General features: G+C 46.4%; 1 protein-coding gene across 1 annotated transcript; it reads left to right on the top strand.

Annotated features, from left to right (window-relative positions):
- Window positions 1–2885: 2885 nt before the first annotated feature.
- LOC6554624 (muscle segmentation homeobox) lies at window positions 2886–11402 on the top strand. The gene is made up of 2 exons (XM_001981310.3): window positions 2886–4370; window positions 10472–11402. The coding sequence occupies exons 1-2, from the start codon at window positions 3146–3148 to the stop codon at window positions 10807–10809; spliced, it is 1563 nt and encodes a 520-aa protein (XP_001981346.1). The 5' UTR covers window positions 2886–3145; the 3' UTR covers window positions 10810–11402.
- The last annotated feature ends 10959 nt before the right edge of the window (window positions 11403–22361 follow it).

Below are 22361 nucleotides of genomic sequence, written 5' to 3'. Positions count from 1 at the left end.
GGGATTAAATTCGGCAAGTTGCTAATTATCGCTGGAAGGGGCTGTCTGCGCAGCTGCACCTCTTTCTGCTTTATTTAATTAAAAGAGCGCTTGAAATGTAAATAATTTAGTGCGTGCAGCTTGTGTATAAGTGAAAGAAACTATCAACTTTGATTACTCCATGAATACATCACAGACTAGCAATGTTCTCGTTCTCAGCTGGTATAATAAACAATTTGCTGACCGGGTAATTGCTCACTCTCGGATACAAACAATTATGCAATTCAATTCGGAATTAATTGCACAATAAAACACCAAATTCTCATTTAATTGCCGCACAAAAAAGGCACACGAAGCAAAGCGGCAACCCACATAAATATGCAACACCCACACACACGCACACCCACTCAATCATGGCCAACTATATACGTCCATATAGCCCCACCTCTCATTCCATAGCCAAAGCTTCTACAATAAACTGGAATTGGAATCGGTCGGCGGGAAATATAAATTCGAAAAATTATGAAAAACTATCAAAACATTTACATACGCTCGGGGAGCGAAGGAAACTGAGGAAAAACGACGCGATCTTTTCGATCCACGCACTTAGTGGTGTGCAGCAGGCTTTTTAGTAGCCAAATCTAGCTGGATGTGGATATTTTTTAGTTTCAAGTTTTCAAAAATGAACAGAGGTGGAAAACCTGCCAGCTTAAATTCACGATATAAAGCGAAATTTTATTTGAAAGTGAAAATAATATTTCATGTTTGTGGTTTCAGTACAAGAGGAAATTGCTTATTTGGGTACACTAAATACAACATATTCATAGTACCTTATATTTAAACATATTTAAATATTTATAGCTGGTTTTAAAATGCATAGTTGTCATCTCTGCACGCAAGCAAATCGTCGGCCATTTATCAATTGACCAACTTGGCCGAAGCGTGGACTTTGTTGGTGCTTTTGTTATTGGCCGACTTGCTGCTGCTTTTGCCGGTTTCGTTTCATCTCGTATTGGGGGTCGAGCAGGGGGGAGTGGAGTGGGCTGGAGCTCGCTTATGATGTTTATTGAAAAATTAATTTGCGCCTCGTTGTTGTATTGCTTTTTTCGGCGCTCATTTGCGTATTTCAAAGCGCAGTGAATAATGATGGTGGTTAAGTAGTGGAAAATAAAAGAAACGCTCGACGTGCTTGGCCTGTGAAATTAATATTTGTAATTGGCTATAATTGTTTATGCCAACGGCACAAAGTCTAGAAAATGAGACGCAGACAATGATATTAACGAGCTGAGAGGCAACTCAACACATTTTGCCGCCATTTCGAAATGTTTAATTGAAAAGAAAGCGCAATTGTTGGGCATCGTAATGAAGAGCTCAAGTTTTGGGAAGTAGGAAAAATTTTAATCAGTGAAGGGGCGTTGGAAAAGTGGTATGGGGAATATAATGTGTTAATTGAATGGCTGGGAAACGTGTGAATTTCATAAGTGGGTTTACAGCCGGGCTTTCTTTCAAGTGTAATTAAAAATAACTTGGCAAATTCAGAAATATAAAATCACTTTTGAATGCTACTCCTTCCACTTGAAAAAAAAACCTCAAATTAATTGGCTGGAATTTCTGTAATCATGCAGCGTCGTTTCATTTTCAGCATCGTTTGCAACTAATTAAGGCAACCACACAGCCATTCGTCAACTGTTCTAATTGAGCTCTTTATTTTCCACCCACTGGCAATTGTCATTAAAATCCTTTCACCAACTTGCCGCCCCAAAAGCCGAGCAAAGCCCCGCCCACCCGCACAATCCGCCGCCCCTTTCCCATTTCCCATTTCACATTTTCACAACTTGGTCCTTCGAGCAGCGGAAAACAAAGGAGCTGCTGAACAATGGCTGGCAAAAGTTTTCAAGCCAACAATTTCACATAATAATCCTTAAAATGAGTTTAATTTGTAGAGCGAAAATTATGAAGGGTGCCGGGGGTTCTCCCCCCTTTCGTGCAATTTATGGAGCTTATGGGGGATGGCAAAATTCTATATAATCCTGCATATTTCATATTTATATGTGTGTGATTGATTCGGCCGGGTTCCCGGTACGCTCGATTTATGTGGCCCGATCCGATTTTTATGGCTTATCTCCTGAGGTGGAGCAAAAGGGAAGAAAAAACATAATTTCCTGACCGAGATTGCAGCTTTGCGATAATGCCGCTCCGTCCGACGTTTGATGGTTTTTGGGCCCTGATAATGATGGGCTTATTATTTATTATATTGTTCTTGTACGCTAAGGACATGTAGGAGTGCCAATTAAATTCGAAAAGCCCCTGGTCTATATACATACGGGGTACATAAAGCTTAAAAAATCACGCCAATTTGGCCAAATGAAGTCGTAAATGAAAGAGAGGCAGCTAGGGAAAATGGAGAAGGAAAGCGGCAAGGAAAAGCCAGAAAACCAGAGTGGAAATGGACAGGCGTTTGCCGCCGCTGCTTGTTATAAAATGCTAATACGCGCAGCAGCTCGAGAAAAAAAGACAAAACGAAAAAAAGTGGAAAAACGCTTTGAAGATTGAATTATTCAATAATAATTAGGCGTGCGACAGGGACGGCTATACTGTGGGGGTGCTAGCCCATCTCTGTCTGCAAGAGCACGGCAAACTCACCACACTGAAGCGAGAGCGAAAGAGCAAAGAAGGCGGAACAAAAGTCAGAAAAGTGGAGAAATACGAAACTCACACCGGAAAAAAAAGAGCGAGAGCGCTAGTCTCGAGACCAATAAAAATGGTGTCGCACCAGCTGCACTCCACCGCGGGAGAGAAAGAGAGGCACGCTCTGCACAGCCGCTTACCCACCACCAATCGTCGCGTGCCTCAGTGTGCGTGAGTATCTGTGTGGCAGGCAGCGGTGCATCCGAAACTGCGACTATAGTTTCAGTCGCAGAACAGACGTGATCTCAAGAGGACGTGTCTCTCTCTGGAAATAAATACCCCCTTTGAAAAAAAGATACAAAACGCCGCGTGTGTCAGTGTGTGTCTGTGTGTTGCCCAAGCGTGTGATGAACGAGCGCATTAATTGAAAGATAATCAAAACAAATTAGCAGCAGACCATGTCTCAATGAACCAATTAACCGACGCACCTAAAGCAAAGTATTAACGAGCCAAGTTACACAAGCGATCCAAAGGCTTTATGTTAAAGCTCAGCCCAGCGAGCATGACAGTTACAGGTCTGCGCCAGACGATGACCAGTCCCACGGTGCCGCCGAGCAGCAACACTCCCGCGGGCAACCTCATCATCAGCAGCAGCAGCAGCAGCAACAGCAGCAGCAACAGCGGCAGCAACAGCAGCAACCTGAGCAGCGGCAACATGGCCAGCAGCAACCCCATGACCAACTTGAGTCCCAGCCACCCGGCTGGCCTGAACGCCCTGGCCAGTCCCACCTCGCCGTCGGCACTGCTGCTGGCCCACCAGCAGCATCTGCTGCAGCAGCACCAGCAACACCAGCAGCAGCAGCAACAGCAGCAGCAGGCGGCGGCGCTCCAGCTGGCCGCAGTGCATCCGCCGGCCCATCATCTGCACAAGACCACCTCCCGACTGAGCAACTTTAGCGTGGCCTCCCTCCTGGCGGACACGAGGCCCAGAACGCCACCCAACCAGGCGGCAGATGGGCCCCAGAACCTGACCAGTTCGGCGGCCACATCGCCCATCTCCCAGGCCAGCAGCACGCCGCCGCCTCCGCCGGCCAGTGCGGCCGCCCAAGTTCCCGCCAACACCTTCCATCCCGCCGCCGTCGCGCACCACGCCCACTTGCTGCAGGCCGCCCACGCGGCAGCGGCGGCACATGCCCAGCACCAGGCGATGGCCGCCCAGCTGCGGCAGCAGCAGCAGCAGGCCGACGCCCGGGCCAACTCGCCACCCGCCTCCACCAGCTCCACGCCCAGCTCCACGCCCCTGGGATCCGCTCTGGGATCGCAGGGCAATGTGGCCGCCACTCCCGCCAAAAACGAGCGCCATTCGCCGCTGGGCAGCCACACGGACTCCGAGCTGGAGTACGACGAGGAGATGCTGCAGGACCACGAGGCCGATCACGACGAGGAGGAGGATTCCATTGTGGATATCGAGGACATGAACGCGGACGACTCGCCGCGCTCCACGCCCGACGGCCTCGACGGCAGCGGCAAGTCCATGGAGTCGCCGCACGGCCCGCCGCCGGGCTCCCACATGCAATCCACGATACTTTCCCCGGCTGCCCTGGCCTCCGGTCATGTGCCCATCCGCCCGACCCCCTTCAGTGCGCTGGCCGCCGCGGCGGTGGCCTGGACGGGAATGGGCGGCGGCGTTCCGTGGCCAGGAACCAGACAAATGCCGCCCTTCGGACCGCCTGGCATGTTTCCGGGAGCAGGATTCGGTGGAGGTAAGTGTCGTTATCCAGTATTTGCCAGGCCTTCAGCTTGTTTTCGGTTTTTATGCTTCCTAGAAAGGAAATGATAAACCTTATCTGCTGTCTCAAGGGGTATTAGATATTGGGGAATGAGGAAAATATAGCAGAATATATATAGGAGTACTAGAACTCAGAGCTTCACTGAAAAACAACCTAAACATTGGTTGGTGTATATAGATATATGTATGAATATATTTACCATTAGCTGTAAACCCATAAACACAATCTTTTGAACCCGCAATTGAACAATAGAAATACGTGAATTCCGCTTGGGAGCAAATTCCCCATTAGCAGCCAGCGATGTGTATTCAAAAACGATTTATTTAATGGAGGAATTCCAGTGGGCTCCCTTCGCGCCGCCCCTCATTGTTTTATGCCCCTGGTGCGGTGGCAAGTTTATCTACACCATTTTGTGTCGCATTTTAATTCAATTAACTGCCGCCCCTCGCCTTAATTGGCATCGATGGTGACTCTGCTCCTGGTCGGCGCGAGCTGCGGGTGCTCCATCATGGCCACCTCGTCGTCATCGTCATCATCGTCATCGTCATCGTGATCGTGGCTGCAGTTTGTAGTCAAAGTGCGTGGCAATTATTGCGGGGCCTTAAATAAAACAATGAAAACTGCCTGATTGCTGGGCCCATTATTTGATGATGATGATGATGATGATGGTCGCGTCGGTTCTGATTTGACTCAATTGGCCACGTCTGATTATTCATTGCACCCGGTGGCCAGCGGCGTTTTTCGGTGTTTTCCGGTCTGACAGCCAGCCAACCAGATAGCCAGCCCCCCATCACCAACCGAACTCGAAAATCTAATAATAAACGCATAAAAAGCGGACTGTCTAACCGACCAGCCAGACTAATTGAAGCGAGTCTGGCTGTTTAACTGGGCGATCTCTATCTGCATGCACAGTTCACACTTTGCCTGCATTTCCTGGACAAAAACTGGGGGAAAATCGGGGAAAACACTCGCCCAGTCACACTTTGATGCCGGACTGACGACTGACATGTGAACTTTACTCGCCATCGCGAACTTTGCGTTTCCGCTGCGCTCCTTAAAGTTGCTCAAACACTCGAAAAACTCTGAAGGGCGGTGGGCAAAAAAGTGTAAATTTGCTTTTTATAAGCAGACCAGCAACTATTGTTCCTGTTTTTGCTGCATTGGCTCGGCTTTTTGCCACCACAAAGCATTGTTTTATAAAGCTGTCGGTTTCGCCTGCAAAAGGGGTGTCGTATTAGGAAATTTGGGCTTTAAAGTAGGTTGTAGGTTAAAAATTAGCATATGAGCTATTAATACACGGAATTTCAGAACTGCAGCTGAAGAAGTGCTTTCTCAAATCCCAAAGTATTTGAAAGGGAGCTGTTTAAAAATCGAAATAAATCAATCTCGATGTGGGCCATCAATTCACCGCCCTTCATCGGCCATCCACTTGAGCTATCTTTTGTCCCTTCCCATAAAGAGGCCCAAATGCAGACAGCCCGAGATGAATAAACTATTCCAAACATTTGCCGCTTATTTTGTCATTTGGCTGTCAACTGCTGCATGTGTATAAAATACACTCGAACAACTTCATTTCGTTTCATTTCGTTTCGTATCATTTGGCAGCTGTTTTTGTGTTTTTCGTGGCCCTCAGTCTCGGTTTCAGTTTCTGGTTCAGTTCCTGTATTCAGCGTGTCTCATTAGCGCAGCAGGTTGCTGTCTTTTATGGACTGATGATCCCCTGTTTTCAGGAGGGATCACTTCTGACCTGCGCCGCTATCTTCTGCGGCATTATGTCAAGTGTTAGGTGCTTAGTGCCTTCGGGAACTGCAGGATAGAGGTTGTATCTTTTGGCTACCGTTTGTCGGCTTCTTCACGGACTATTAAATTAAACTACCTTCGATTAGAGGGAACACACACACTCGAAAGGCATTTGCCATTTGATTAGCATCTTCGTGTTGCAATATGGGGAATTCCCTTTGTGCCTTCATAATTTAACTAATTGCAAGCGCAGTCGAGTCACGTATGCTGCACATGCCACCCATTTTTTGCCCCCTTTTGTTGTTCAACCACCACGCATTGCAGCTGCAATTCTTGGCAGCCATTATAGAAATTAATTTTCAAGCTGAACAAACGAGCAACAACTTGGGAGTCATTGCATAAATACATAGAGCCAGCACACACACACACATGTACGCCGCGTTTCTTGGCAAGAGTGCGATAGAGAGAGGGCGAGCGAACCTGGCCAAAACGGTGGGTGTGGCATGTCAGCAACGCCCACCCAAAGCACGCAATTTTCAACAGCAGCGGCAGCAATTTAAACGTTGACAGACGGCTGCTGGTTGGCGAAAAGCGAGAAGAGGGTTAAGGAAGAGCAGGGGAGGGGGGCAGGGGGGCTTTGGGGAGCTGGTGAGCCGTTTGCATGCGTTTTAACACCATTTGCAAGGCTCCAAGCCGAGAGAGTCAAAAGCTAAAATAATATTTGCATTCTGCACGCCATCTAACGTGCATACGCTGTACTAAATACACACATGCAACACAGGGACGTGGGCCGGGGGGCGGTAGGGGGGCTGGGGAGCTCTTCAGGGGGCCTTCGGGGGGCGTGTGGCGGCGCAGACATTTTGATGTATGTTTTGGTAAATAAAATTTATTTGCATTAAATTACCAGGCCAGACAAAGCGAAGGTGCTGCGCATGGTGATGGGTTAAGAGCAGGGGCTGTGGGGCATGGGGGTGTTAAGGGGGTGCTGGGTGTGTGTGTGTGGTGGTGTGTATCCGTGAGGTTGAGAAAACATTTGCTAAATATTTGTAGACAATTGGTAGTTCAACTAATTTGAGCTGCCTGCTGTTGGATGTTGCTGCTGCTGCGCTTGTTGCTGTTGCTGCTGCTGTTGCTGTTGCTGCTGCGGTGCAGCTGAGTAATTAAATGGCATTTGGAACCTGTCATAAGAGGTGGCCCCACCCAGCCCACGGGCTACCCGAGCACTCTTATCTTGCCCAGAGGCAGCGAACTTCATTGCAAATCAGTCCAAATAGATATGTGGCAGCACGCAATGTGGCAAGCTTGCAGCAGAGTGGGCAGTGCAGCAGCACTGGGAGAAATAGACAGTATCATTTGTATGCATAACAGCTCTACTGAACAACAAGCCATAATTTTGCGACTTTAAACACCCTTTTATCTGCGGCAACTGGTTGCTAGCTGCCCACTAATTGATTGACTCGTTTAGCCGCTGCCAGTGGGCCAACTGGCTCCCTTCGCCCAGGACACTCGCCCAATCATTCAGTTAGCCGGCACACACCTATTTGGAGCTAATTAAAATCGCACATTATGAAATCGGCCTGGGTCCCAAAGCGATTGCCGTTTTGCCCGTAAGCGTGTAATTGCATTAGCCATCCGGCCAGCGATCTGCCCATTTGCACTCTGCTCCAATCCATCCAATCCATGCACTCCCGCCAATCTATCCGCTCCATCCAATCCTGCTGCACACCATATTGCTCAACGGTTTTCACTGCAAAAACGCTGCTGCGTCGTGGATGTGGATGTGGATGTGGCTGGTGCTATGCGAAAACGCTTTAATGAAGAATTAATTGCCAGCAATTTGCACCGCACATCAATCGAGCGTTGTCACCGCCGGCTATATAAAGCGATTGCTTTGGCTATTTGGTATTGGTACGAGTATTGCCGCTCCGAGTGATACGCGTAAATTTCACAATTGCTTGTTGCCTGTCTCATTTAGCAGCTGCTGTTGCTGCTGCTGCTGCTGCTGCTGCTGCTGCTGCTGCTCGATGCTCTTATACGATGTCGCGGCTACAATACACCGGAGAACTCAAATTAATTGAAAATCCATTACAAACATAGGCTAAATGTCACAATTGGCGTTTGTGGCATGTATTTTGCGCTGGCAATGGCGACGTATTGCCCCAGCAGCAGCAACTCGCAGCAACTCGCAGCAGCCGCAGCAACAATGCCTATAAAAGAGCAAAAAGGCGAAAACAAGTCTCGCACTCTGGTTTCAGCGTGCGTCTCCATCTTGCCCCTTGAGCCTCGGGTTTTTCAGTTTTCCGCAGGTTTTGCAACATGCCACAGGCACTCGGTGGGCGGGGCCAGGGGCGGCGAATCCAGCTCACTTGCTATGGAAACCCCATTCCAGCAATTTAGCGACAAATGAGCAATTAATTTTGAAATAAATGTAAAGCAAACCGAGACGAAAATAAGGCGAGATTGGAGCACGATACTGCATACAAATAATGGAAGTTGGCTCGGTGGAAGATTTTGTACGATTTTTATTAATTTTATTTTGGAAGCTACAAAGCCAACAGAGCTTTGCATATAAATATTAAAGCCATGCTGAGTATAAATGTTATGGTAAGAAAAAGAGTCGTAAAAGTGGAGAGAGCAACCTGTGACAAAAGCGAAAAAGGGCTGTAACAGTTTGGCCGCCTCGTTTAAATGCTAATTTGGCCACTAATTTACGGCCAATACGACAAGAGCGACAACAAAATACCAAACAAGACAAGGCAGAATCAAAACTTCACACGGAATGCAAGCTGGCCCAGAAAACAAGCCAAATTACAATGGTATGCGAGTTTGTATATTTATATTTATATTTATAGAGGCCGAATCGCAGTCGCAGAGTCTGTAAACAATTTTGTGAATGCAGTCATCATTATAAAGTCCGCGGCACCTGGAACCAGGCGACTTACTTGGCCGGGAGTGTTCGCATTTCGATGCACCTTGTTAGCGGCCATACAAAATGCTTTTACGACCTGGCCAGAAGGCGAGGCACACAAATAAGTGAAATTATATGCATACATCGATATCGGCCATATCGATAAGGCCGCAGCATTAACATAACTCCGACATGTCACACTAATTACTTAATGAGCCAGTCAGCTCAGATTGCCCCGCGATTATTGGTTCTGATTCCATAGCCAGTTGCATTTTTATGGCCCAAAGACAGCTCGCGCGACATTTATGTGTTCACTGAAAACATAACGTCGTAAAATGTGTGTGAACACATCGAGTTTCTGGTCATATGTATCATAATATTCAGCAGTATTCATATCAATGCCCCTTTGGCATTGTTGTTTAATGCATCGTTTGCCATTTGCAGGGCATGAAAAGCAATTACAAAAGCAGCAACTTGGCCACGTTTGTCACTCGGCAATTTCAATTTGTGCAATTATGCGTAAAATTAAAGCGCTGCATATCATTTGCATTTGCATTTGTCTTTATTTTGATGCGACTGCTCGCTCCGTTTTGCCTGGAAACAAAATGCCCAATAAATTACGCGTGCCTGGAAAGGAAGATGGTAGGGAATGCGAGGGGGGCTGGGGGGGACCGGGGACCTGAAGATCTGACCCGGACTGACTGCATCTTTAAAATGCCATTTGCATCTTTGTGGTTTTGGCGCAGCCCCGATGGCAAGCTCATTACTTTCATTAACAACACTCCCGGCATGCAACTCGCAACTCGCAACTTGCAACTTGCAACAGCTGCTGCACGAACCCCCCTGTTCCACGGATCGGCCGTCTTTATAAGGCCTGCACGTTTCTTTCTGCTTGGCGCTGTTTTTTTCTTGTCTGGGTGCCTTTGTTTGCCAAAACAAAATGCCCAAATTAAAATTGTTTTGCTGTGGAGAGAATCGAACTGAGATATGGACGGGGAATCGGGATTTGGTGGGCAGCCGCTGGGGGAGTGGGGGATTCACTCGGGGAATGCATTTCCCGTCGCTACTGCTGCTGCTTTGTCTGACAAATAGTTTAGACAGCAAATTTATTGGCCACTTAAAGGAGTAATTACCGTATATTGTTGCTGCCGCTGCCGCTGCTGCTTTTAGCCAAATTGACAAGGCCAAGGACAGCGGCGGTTGACAGCACATTTCATTCAGCGAGCGGCTGCATCTTGCATGCTCAATGCTACAGTGAGTGTTCCTTAAGGCGGACAAACAGAACTTGGTGTCAGAAAATATCCAAGAATGAATGGGGCACTTGACCGCCTAACAGAATTCCCACTGTGCAATCCCCTTTATCTGGCCTAATGCGACTACCAGTGCAACAGACAACTAATCAAGACGCTGCCCATCTATTTTCCAGATGCCAACGAACCGCCGCGGATCAAGTGCAACCTGCGGAAGCACAAGCCCAACCGGAAGCCCCGCACCCCCTTCACCACACAGCAGCTGCTCTCGCTGGAGAAGAAGTTCCGGGAGAAGCAGTACCTGAGCATCGCCGAGCGGGCGGAGTTCTCCTCCTCGCTGCGGCTGACGGAAACGCAGGTGAAGATCTGGTTCCAGAACCGAAGAGCCAAGGCCAAGCGGCTGCAGGAGGCCGAGATCGAGAAGATCAAGATGGCGGCGCTGGGCAGAGGAGCTCCTGGTGCCCAGTGGGCCATGGCCGGCTACTTCCACCCGAGCCTGATGCACCTGGGATAAGTGGCGGCCCAGTTGGTGGGCCGCGATCGCCATCAGGTGCGCCACCAACGCCCACTGAGCCACAGTGGCCAAGATCATCTTCATCCTGGTAACCAAATAACCGCTGGCGGCGGTCCTCGAGCGGAAACCCCCAAAATTTTGCTGTGATGTTAGCGCATTTTACGTTACGATACTTCCAAATGTTGTTTCAAATGCACACCCTGTAAATAAGTATAAGAAACGGAGTAGAAGCACCCGGACTCGATTCGAGCAGTCGAAGTTTGTATATAGCGAGAGCAAAAGCAAGCAGAAAAATGTTTCCTAATTGTACATAAATCTAGCATGTAAACCCAATCAATTGAAAACCTTCGTTCGTTTGTTTCGTATAATCAATTGACAAAAGAACCGAACGCCATTCGTTTGCACAAACCAAGTCAATAAGCGTAAAGCAGCATTAACTAAATTCATATTTGATTGTATTGTATTTTGCAAAGTAAGTCAGTCTAGCTAATGGATCGATCGTGTATTTAAAAAATACTTCTAAGCATCTAAACTAAACTAATATAATGCTATAACTATGCCGTTAAAAGTACTTTATGATAATACCACAGACCTATACATATAGTTCATACACGCATAACATATTATGAATACCATATAGCGTTAATCCTCTGTAGTTGTTTAATCATAAATCATAAAAACGATGTGTGAAAAAATGATACAAAAACACGCAAAGAGCAGAAGGAAATTCATACAAAATCATTGAAAAAAAATATATAATTATACAAAAGAGTTATAAACGTCTGTTTATTCCGTTGGTGGCAAACACTTCACACAATTCACTATGAGTTTAGTTCTAACTTTTCCAGTTCATTGGAATCACGAATCTATTTTCCTAGCTACAAAGTGTCTCATTTGATGCTGATTATGTGAATGTAGTCCATTATCGACAGCCTCGTAAAATCGTAAAATGTCAGGGAAACAATATTTTGTTTTGATTAACACGTAAAGTGTTATTTTCAACGGAGTGATTGCATAAGTGCGATTGCCTATGCTGCAGTGCATTTTCCACTGCAAAACCATCGCAAATCGGGAATGGCGAATAGAGTAATCTGAAATTGGTGGCCGCGGCGAATTGATAAAGGGAAATTGTGAGGAAATATTAGCGGCTTACGAAACAAGTGGCTTTCAATTAAAACCAATACCATGAGTTACTCATCGTGGAAGCTTGAGAGTCCAGTAGAACCCACCATTCGATGAGCATCCTTATCGGCTGGCAATTAATATTTAATTAATCAGACAGTCGGTTGCCGAGGCAACTCAGCTGGCCCACATGGCGTATGCGTATCGCTGTCCATTCCAATGTATACGTACTGTACGCAAAGGTTGGACTAGCAATCGGCGATTTGCGATTGCAATTGAGTGATTATCAAATTGTATGCATTATAATTTTTATTCCTGCGCGATTTGTCGAGTGTCAGGCCGGGTTCAATAACGAATACATTTTTTATTCACCTTATTTGTTGTTGACAGTTGGCCGAGCGTCAGTAGCACTAATGTGTATGTGCTGCTCGCCGCTGCTTATCGCCTGGAATTAAAACCCAATTAATTTAATTACAAATGGAAATAACACGCCGTTGCCGCAGCAGCGAGCAACACGTCAAATAATTTAGCTATTTTGATTTATTTACGAATGGCAAACAAGTGTTGCTGCTCCTCACTGATCTGCGCAGGTGTGTTAGTGCGTGTGCGCTCAATAAATAAATTAAATATTATTATTATTCGCCAGTTTGCGGCTGATAAGAGAAGAAAATTTCCGACCGCTGTGCGCTGTCGAGTGTGAACAAATATTGGCTTAAATGTTTCAGCCGCGGGTTTTTCCTCCGACGATGGAACTTTGATACAACAACTTATTGTCAAATTAAATACAATCTGATTATTCACGAACAACTTTCAACTTCAGCATTGAAGTAGGTATTTATATCAACACGAATCTGATATTGCTACTCTTGCAGGGTATAGGATAGCCGTAATGGAAAAGCTCACCTGCTCGCCTTTCGCGCGATTTGAATATAATTTGTTAACAATTAAGCTGCAATCGTGCGATGTTTTATTGGCCAGCCAATAAAACAATTACATTTATTATGCACTTACTGTTCATCAAGTATTGATAAATGAATTCTCCACGGCAGCCGACCGTTTTTATCTCGGATGTCAAATCGATTGTCGCCGCAATTAATTACGCGTATATAATTACAATGCCTGCCTACACAGACGCCAACGTCTGACGCCCCTCCCCCAATCCCCCCAGAATGGCTATATCCGAATCGAGGGTATCAGAGTGGATGGACCCCTCGCCCGCTTATTAATTAGGCCCGGCCGCGCCTTCAGGTTTTCAGGTAGCCGCAGGTGGCGCTGCATGCAAAACGCAGCGCGCCGGAAAGTGCAATGCGTTAATCAAAACGTAATCAAATCATTTGGCAAGCGGCAAGCAGCCTGGGACTGAAACAGCCACAAGAACCCAAACAGAAACTGAGACAGAAAAGACACCCAAATCAAGCCTTAAGTGCACTGAGCGAAAGCGGCACCAAGTGCCTAACTTATTAACCAAGTGCAAGTTGTAAACTTTTTTCGAGTGTTGAAGAACTCTCTTTGCTTTCGTACCCATTTCTATAGTAAAAACATTTTATGTTTAAGTGCATAGCTATTTAATTGCTGTGCCAACTCAATTTTGGCCAGTGTGGTCAGCATCGGGAAAATGAGCTGCGTCGGCAGCACAATCACAGCCTGGTCACATTGGTAGCCTGCTGCGATTTTGGCCGAGTCCGGCAATTAAGCTTTATATCGGGCCTAATGGACCGAGCGCCGCCTGCGCTGATTGCGGGCATTTGTTTGGCGTCGTCTCTTTCTCCTTCTGCCACTCCCTCTCACTCGTTCACCCTCTTGCTGTCTCTGTCTGCGTGCCCCACTGCTCGGCGCCCAATCAAACGTATATATGTCTGTGTATGTATCGGCTCCCCCGCCCCCGCCGAAATCACAGCTTGATATTAACGCCCAACTGTGAGGCGGCGCATTTACAATGATAATATTTGTGTTCAAAGTTATCAATGGGCCAGCCGCCAAGGGAATCGGATGGGAATCGATTGGGCTGAGAGGGGAGGGGATGGGGCTCAGGTTGGGGTCGGTAGATCCAATTGGGCGGAGCAGTTGAGATCTGCTTACAACTTGATTTCAGTTGTTTTCTGCTTAATTGATTAACTGCGTATTGAGCGGGATTAACCACAGACAAATGTTAGAGCGAGGATACAAAGGGGCTACACTGAGGGAAAACTTTGAGCTTTAGACCTAACTTTGATGTCTAGCAAATGCCTCTGAAATATGTTGGATGTTGTGCAAAGTGTAAGAACGAATCAGCAGCAAACATACATTTAGTAGCAACTGCTGGGAGTGCAAATCCAAGCATAACACTTTTTAATTAACCCACACACGGACACATGCAAATGAGCTCATTACGGGCTGATTATGCCAGATATACTGGATGTGGAGTGGAGTGGGCTGGCGGAAAAACTCCCCCGACTCCCGGACAGATTGTAGTTTTTCCAGCCCAACACCAACATCTCCATCAGCCGACTGCCGACAACCGACAACAGACAGTCGACAGGCAGTTCAACAAACGATGATTGCCCAGAGACAGATACACTCATATGCGAATTCACAGAAGATCCATTCATTAAGTCAAGCGAATTGGAAATCCGTGTGCTTAACCCGCTTCTCGGCCAAAAGGCGCACAACTATATGGTCGTAAAGACGCCACTGCAGACGGCATGGCGATCCACTCACTCGAATGGAGCGCACTCGCAATTACCGCGAATAAATTGAGGTAATTAGGTAATAAAAATAATGTTTTCACCTCGTTATGCGAGCAACCAGCTGCTCTCCGCGTTTCCCAGAATCGCTGCAACCACCTGATTCTTCGGAATCTTCCCAGTCTTCAGAAGTTCGGAATCTTCGGCACATGGAGCGAATAGGGAGGCAATTGTGCGAGTGATAGGAAAATCAACAGAGCTGTCCGGGAAATTTCACTTTCCACTTGCTACAGGGTAAAGGAAAAATGGGATATTGCATTTTTAATGTAATTCTGGAGAAAGGGCATTCAGAATTCGCCGCCTGTTTTTACCAATTTCTCTGACATGCGGCAGTGTCCCAAAAAGCAACCATTTCCCTCAACTTCGTTTATGCAAATGATTCATTTTCCGCGGAATTCCCTCGCGTCAATTAAGTTTTCCTTCCACTGCTCATTTTGTTCGCACTTCGGGGCGAGCAAATAAAAAACAACTCCATATCCACTTACTTTTCACTTGAGCCGAATTTTCCCCTCTGGGGTCACGGACGTTGGGTCAGGTGAGTTAGTTACATTTTGTGGTTTTTATGGCCGGGCCAAGCGCTCTTAATTGGTAATTACAATATGAATTTCATAGCGGGCGAGCAATGGAAAATATCCGTAATAATTTTTAAGCCGCAAGATCTGCGCTCCCACACAGCGAAAGGTGGCATTAATTTTTTGGTCAACTGCAGGCATTCCTGGAATTGAGTTGTGGGGCATGCAATTAAACAAAATAGCGTGAGATACGCGCCCGATAAAACTGGAGGACCAGCAGGACCGCGGCGCATTGTCGTGTCTGAAACCTAATTTCCAAGTTTAGAATTCTGCGAAAACGCTCCAAGAGTTTACGTTTTCGAATACTCAATTAAATTTTTGTGCCCGCTGCTGTGGCCGCTTTTCCCCCGATTTCACTGCAGTTTCGCACTATTTTCAATTGAATTAAATGCGGTGCTGCCTTCTGCATTTTCAGGCGAACAATTTCAAGGAATCGCGCATATCAAGCGCGTCGTCGTCTACGTCGGCACGCTCCGTTTGGGCGCACAATTAATTTGCGCCCCAAAAACCGAAAACGAACGCACGTACTCCCGGCGGAATGGTATCTGTATCTGCGAGATACATTAGCGCAAGTGTAGGTCGTCGCTGCAGATACAATTTAGTTTCGACTGCCCTCGCTGGCGCGGAGTTGTCCTGCTTCGCATTTTCCTAGAATGCCAGAACTTTCATTTATGAATGGTAAACTATTCAAAAATGAAGTTCTTAAGCCATCAATCTCAACTTTTTCAGAGGGAAAGTCATGGATGTTTCGTGTACTTTAGCTAATTCATTTCGCTGTTAGGGTATTTGCATCTTCTATTTGCTGCTGCCACTTGGCATTGCCACGGCTTTTAATTCATGCGGCCGAATTGTGTGCGACAGAGACGCCAGCAAAATGCAAAATTTGTCTGCAGATTTTAATCGTCGGCATGCGCGCCCAAAACGGCCCCAAAACAGCCTCGTCCGGCTGAAAAAAACCAGCCAAGATCGTTGGTAACAGGCTGCGCTGTTCCCATTGCTTCCAGCCGGGTCAGAAATGTTTTCTAGCCAGCTGGAAGCGATGGTGTGAGAAGGGGGGAGAGGCAGTTCTGAAAAGGGGCGGCGGGCAATGTGGGCGGAGCGGGAGGCCTGCTAACTGCTATGTAGCCACATCTAAGCCCCATCCACATCCACATCAACATCCTCATCCACAACTGGACTCAAAGCCAGAGCATGTAATGTTTGTCCGTTTCTCTTGTGCCATGGTTGTTGTTTTTATTCTGTTCCTGTTTGTTGCCTCTTGTTCTTGTTGTTGTTGTTGTTGTTGTTGCTGTTGCAACAAGACAATTTACTTTTGTGCGAAATTAAGTGGCATCTGCAGCATGGCATTCCACTTGACTCCACCAGCAGGGGTGCACCGTAAGAAAAACGATCATTGTCTCTAAAGGTAGGTTGAAAAATGAAAAGAGGATCATGACAAACCTTATTACTAACTAGTAAATTACTAACTAGTAATAAGGTTTGTTATGATCCTTTTCTTACCTTGTCTTATAAAAATATGCGCCTTACCTTGATGTAAATAAATAAATATGTTACATTACCATAAATCATAAGCATAAAATTAAGACATATCTGTATTTATACTTAAGATACAACACTAAGATACTTAAGATACAAACTAGTATGAATATCATACAAGGCTGTGCTTTATTTCTCCAAGTGTGATCCCATTGCCCCCGCAGTGCCACATTCATTCCCATCTGCATCAGCTTCTTTGTGTCGCCTCCCCTTTCCGCCGCCCATGGCCTTCTGGCGTCTATCTCGCTCTTTGTGTGCGCGGCCTTCTCGCTCTTGTGGGCAATAACTAATTACATTCGCAATTATTTCATGTTTTGGCCAATTTAGTGGGACAAATTTATCTGCGCGGTGTCATCTACTTAGAATTGATGGCTTGCCACATGAAGCTGTTTGCTCCCGTCTTGGTGCATATTGTTGCTATTACTGCTTAGAGGGGGGTGGGGTGTTGTGGAGCTGCCGTTTCTGGTGGGGCCATTAGGCGCCCAAGGGAACCGCTGAATGACGTTGATTGTTGCCTGGCAAATGGAAAAAGGCGATCCACTGTTAGTCGCAGTGCCACTACCGCTGCTCTAATGCCAAATGCAATTATTAAGCAAATTAGCGGGCATTTAGATATTCCAGCCAGATTGCCCCACAACGAGGGGCGCCATTGATGGGCTCCATTTCTCATTCATCAATCCGAGTTCGAGTTGGGGCGGTTCCAGGGGCGTGGCGTAAAGGGGCGCCAATCTGGGGGCTTCTGCCACAGCTCAGTTGATTAAGTTTGATTGCTTCCGGGAGATAGAGATGCCAAGTAATCCCATAACAACGAGATCCACAGACAGGATGCCGAGCAATGAATATCCTGGGGCAGGTGGCATCATATTGATTGTAATTTATTTTGCAAGCAGCTAATTGAGATTAATTTATCTTTCAGCTTTAAATAAACAGCTAGAATGAAACTAAGGAGTTGCAAATGTAAATTATTTTGTAAAAATCGTATACCCAACTAAAAAGACAGTCGGAAATGGCAAAGAAAACGCACATACTTGTCGTTATTTCAATTTCTCCCATTGGTTTTCCCCGACCAGATAAATCTTTTGCATATTTTTTCCGTTTGTTTGGTTTTCTCATTTGAAAACGGTAAATGTTTTTCTTTTGTTCCCCCGAAGAGTTACATTTATTGCTTTACACTTCCAATTATAACTCAGAAATCCATGGCAAGTGGAGACAATAAAATTCACCAACACGGAGATTTATGCCCACGCACACGGATGCACTGTGAGAAAGGGGCAGGGGCAGGGGGAGAAGGGAAAACATAAACTGGCAGACAATTCACCTTAATTCAAGTAGAAGCGATTTAACTCCCACGGCTGCACTGCCATTATATTGTTGCCTTTATTTTATATGAACTTAATTTCGCTCAACTCAACCACACACAAATACACTCACACTCACACACACACTCACACACACACGCTGGAGCACTTTACACCACAACCCCTTGGTGAAAAAGTAACGGTAAACGCAGCCATTTATTACATTTCCAGTGGGTGTAGCTCCCCCGAAGTGCAGAAGGAGTGAGGGAGAGAACGTGAGTGTGCGAGCGAGAAGGGTCAGTGCGGCCAAAAGGATATGACGTTTTGCCTTCCTCTTCGGCAAGTGAGTGGAAATTTGTTTCATTATAATTATTTTCCACAATTGGACATATTAGTATGGTCGACGTTGACTGCGACTGCGGCTGCACTTGGCAGCGGCAGAGGCGCCGCCATTTTTGCAATTTTCCCGTGCGAAAGAAAATTGCCGGGCGACAAAACAGGACAAAGTGGTCAAGCATGCCATCCCATTCTGGCTGCAGCTCCAACCCTCTCTCGCTCTCTCACTCACTCTCCCAATCGTCCTGCGCAAACTCAACACACCTGCAGCAGTCTTCTTCCGTCGTGGTGAGTTCCTATCCCCACCGAAACTCTGGGGGTAGTTTTTTATTGATTTTAGTTTATGTACTACTACCCCAACTGTCTTATGTGCCACATAGCCATACAGCCATCTCTGTCGCACTTGCGTACGTGCCTGGAATGACAAAACATAAAGTTATAATAATTTTTCTTTCCGCTTAATTGTGTTCTGCTGCTCGGAATGGGGGAAATGTCAGACAGATAGTCCGTGTAAGGACATTTTGACTGCTATTGCCCCCAGTCTCCCTCTCCGCCTCTCTCCCTCCCTCTTCCTCTCTCTTTCTAGAGTTTTGCCACCCCCTGTTGCCATCTCTCTCTGGCCCACACGAATTGACCTGGCGTTGGCACTTTTAATTTGATGCCTTTATGTATCGGGCACAAAAGGAGACCCCGATGAGACCCATCTTCCAGCTTCCCAGCTTTTCTATGTGCAACTGTCTATATACTGTCCATATAAGGCCATGTACAGATAGTTGGCTTTCTGGGCAGGCGGGGGGAGGGTTGGAAAAGCTCCTTCTGTGCGTGTGGACGTAGGAAATACAGCAATTAGAGCCATATTAACCGTAATTAAATTTAATTGTTTAATTAAGCGCGAAAAGTGAGGAACACATTTTGTGAATCCACCCTCCCACTGCCACCACCCGTTATTATATACCATATAGCCACGATTGTGGGTCCAGTCTGCGTTCCAAATTCAGTGGGTGGGTGGTTTGGTGGCTCGGTGGCTTGGTGGCTTAGGTGGCCTCTGGACTCGGTGCGTGCGAAAGGGGATTGCGTGTTTTGGCCCTCTGATTACATTGTGACCCCGCATCGCCGGCTCCTCTCGTTTTGTCCGGGTGTTGGAGTTACAAATAGCCATGTGATTTGATGCGACGGCTCAGATAGTCAGCCAATTAAGCATTCAAACGTAAATTTTTGCACAGTTCGCATTAATTAGTGCGACGCAGGTGGGGGCATTGGCTTCCATTTTTGGCTCCAATTAAGTTCCGCGGAATGGAGACTCGCACAGTATAATGAAGTATAACATTGAGCCATTTAAGTGAGTTAAAAATAGGTAGATCATCATTAAGATATACAACCCATCATTATAATCAGCTGATCTGCTTTACTTTTCATACCGCCTCCACATCTAGTTCCATTCCAAGATAAATGAGTCAACCAAAAGGACCCACCAGCCTTCCAGTGCATCTGTCCCCGACCTGAGGAACATATCTAGTGGTTCCCATCTCGTTTCTGGCTAAAGAGGGCACCCACATCTATTAATTACAGCAGCTCTTGGGACATCCGTCATCTCGGCCTTTGGATTAACTTGCAATAATGTCGTGGAAAATTAGCATCAATCAAGTGCAGGTGCCGATGGACAGCACACAAAAATATCGAAATCCACATCCAAATCCAAATCCGAATCCGAATCTCAGTGACGGCCAACAGATGTCAAGTGGCCCGCATAAAAACGAGCATGAATGCGAGGGGAGATCGGCGGATGGTTGGTCACAAATGTCAACCACAACGCTGACATCTTAATAATGATGAATTAATGGCCCGACAATGCCGGCAAAAACTACACAGCGTTTAATAATCTTTCTATTAGTGGGATGGAAAATCGGTTTTCCATTTTTCAACTGTGGGAAACATCCAGCGATCTGCGTCGATGGGCACTTGGGCATTGATCGAGAGCACTGGCATCAATTACGTTGGCCAATCCGAGGACTGCACTTCCACTTCGATTCCGTGGAGCTGCCAACAAATTCCGAAATATCACTTAATTTTTCACATGTTGCTGCTGAAGCTGGAAAGCCGAATAAAAATGCAGAAAAACCGCCAAGCAAACGACATTCCATGGCTGCATAAATCATCCGCCATCCCAATACCAATCCCAATCCCAATCCCAATCCGAATCCAAAGTGAGCATGTCAAAGGTGCAGCAAGGATTTGAATGCGCCTTCGGGAGAGAGGAAAATATGAAGCCATTGTTGATGCCGCATTTCCATATAAAATCGAGCCAATAGAGCGACAAACATATAGACAGCGGATCCGGGGAAGGGGGACTGATTCGGTTTGGGCCGGGTTTATTATGCATGCGGTTAATGTAGTCATCGTTGTTGCCCTGCCCGACTGGCTGACTGGCTGACTGGGCCGGACATATGCAAAAAAGCCGAGCCAAGCAAATAAGAAACCCATCAGAATTTCTCACTCCGGCCAGGCGCTACGACAAATAAATATTTTAACTCACAATAACAAAAGGCACGACGAGCAGCCTCCGATCCAAAGCAGTCCAATCCGGACGGCCTTTGGGGACAATTGGGGAAGGGATGGGAAGCCGGATTGCTGGGACAGCGATGACCGAAAGGGAACAAGGGTTGACCGATCGAATGATACCCTGCACAGCTATGTGTTCTGTATAATATAAAATGTTTCTGAACTGCACATTTAATTTTTGATGATCACATATCAGATTATTCCCATGCGCTCGCCCACTGAAATTGCTCGATCCGCCCTCGCTGGGTTCATAGAACACCGGGATGAACAATCTTTGCAGTGCATTGCCGCTGCTGCAGGCAAAAGCCGCCAGATCTGGCCATCATTTGTTTAAATATGCGCCTGCAGCAATCCGCCAGCAGCAGGAAGAGCAACAACAACAACAGCAACGGGTAACTGCCATCGAGAACAACATCCAAAGTTGCACGTTTAACAATTCAATTTATTTGCAACATCAAAATTTAACGAACATGAAATTGCGAGAATTTTAAGATTTTCAGCAGAAACAAACGAGCGACACGATCCTGCGGCCCCTCGAATGTCTCAGTTCGCTTCAGTTCACTTCACTAGGGCTTAGCCGATTTTAGCCTGGCTCTTAGCCGTGCTTGCCCCCTCCCCCAGCTTAACCCCTCGCTGGCCCCCTTAACCCCACTGCGGGCGGCTGTGTGTTTGCTCTGGCTTTTTGTTTGTCGCGCGCTTTTGTTCTTTTGTGTCTTTGTCGTGGGGTTTGCTTAGCTGGTTTGCGCTCGTTCCTCGGAGCCCCATATCCACCATGCGGTCGCCATTCAGTGCCCCAAAGCTCCACGGTGCAAAGAGTCAACAATTTAGCATTCAAAGAAATATTTTAAATTAAAATTTCTGAAATTTTCGTCAATAAGCGGCCCGGAAAACAATGCAAGCAGCAACCAGCCAACCAGCCAACCAGCCAGAGAGCCCAAACCGAAACCATGAATAAATGGTCCAGTCTCTGGCCAACGAGATTCCGATTCTGATTCCGATTCCGATTCTGGCTTACCTCTTTTTAAATACTTGCACATAAATGTTCGTAGTCTGTGATTTATAGGCCTGGTATCTGGCGAGTATCGAGATGGTACACATATAAATTGGCCAGGATAATATACATGTGCATTTGAAGCTTAAGTATCTTATAGATACTTCATTTAATTACTTGATTAATTGGACGTCTGTAAAGTATACTGAAGACATACCTAGATATCTAGTGCAACCAATTCCCACTACCAAAAACTGATTTTCCTTTATCCCACGCTTTTTATTAGATTTGCCATAATAACTAACGCCTTGCGGGCATTTATATTTATTGGACTGGCTGCTGTGGAGATGACAGCGCATCAGATTCAATATTTACCTTTCTCATCATGAGTCCGGCGTTACTAGGGGATTGCAGT

Source organism: Drosophila erecta, unplaced genomic scaffold, assembly GCF_003286155.1.
Source record: "Drosophila erecta strain 14021-0224.00,06,07 unplaced genomic scaffold, DereRS2 tig00000000-arrow-pilon, whole genome shotgun sequence".
NCBI lineage: Eukaryota > Metazoa > Arthropoda > Insecta > Diptera > Drosophilidae > Drosophila > Drosophila erecta.
This window is presented reverse-complemented; position numbering and strand designations above follow the sequence as displayed.

What these genes read in the sequence shown, in the direction of transcription:
- LOC6554624 (XM_001981310.3), top strand. Translation starts at nt 3,146, where the DNA reads ATGTTAAAGCTCAGCCCAGCGAGCATGACAGTTACAGGTCTGCGCCAG. An exon ending in GGGAGCAGGATTCGGTGGAG is followed by an intron (nt 4,371 to 10,471) that starts GTAAGTGTCGTT and finishes TCTATTTTCCAG; the next exon opens with ATGCCAACGAACCGCCGCGG.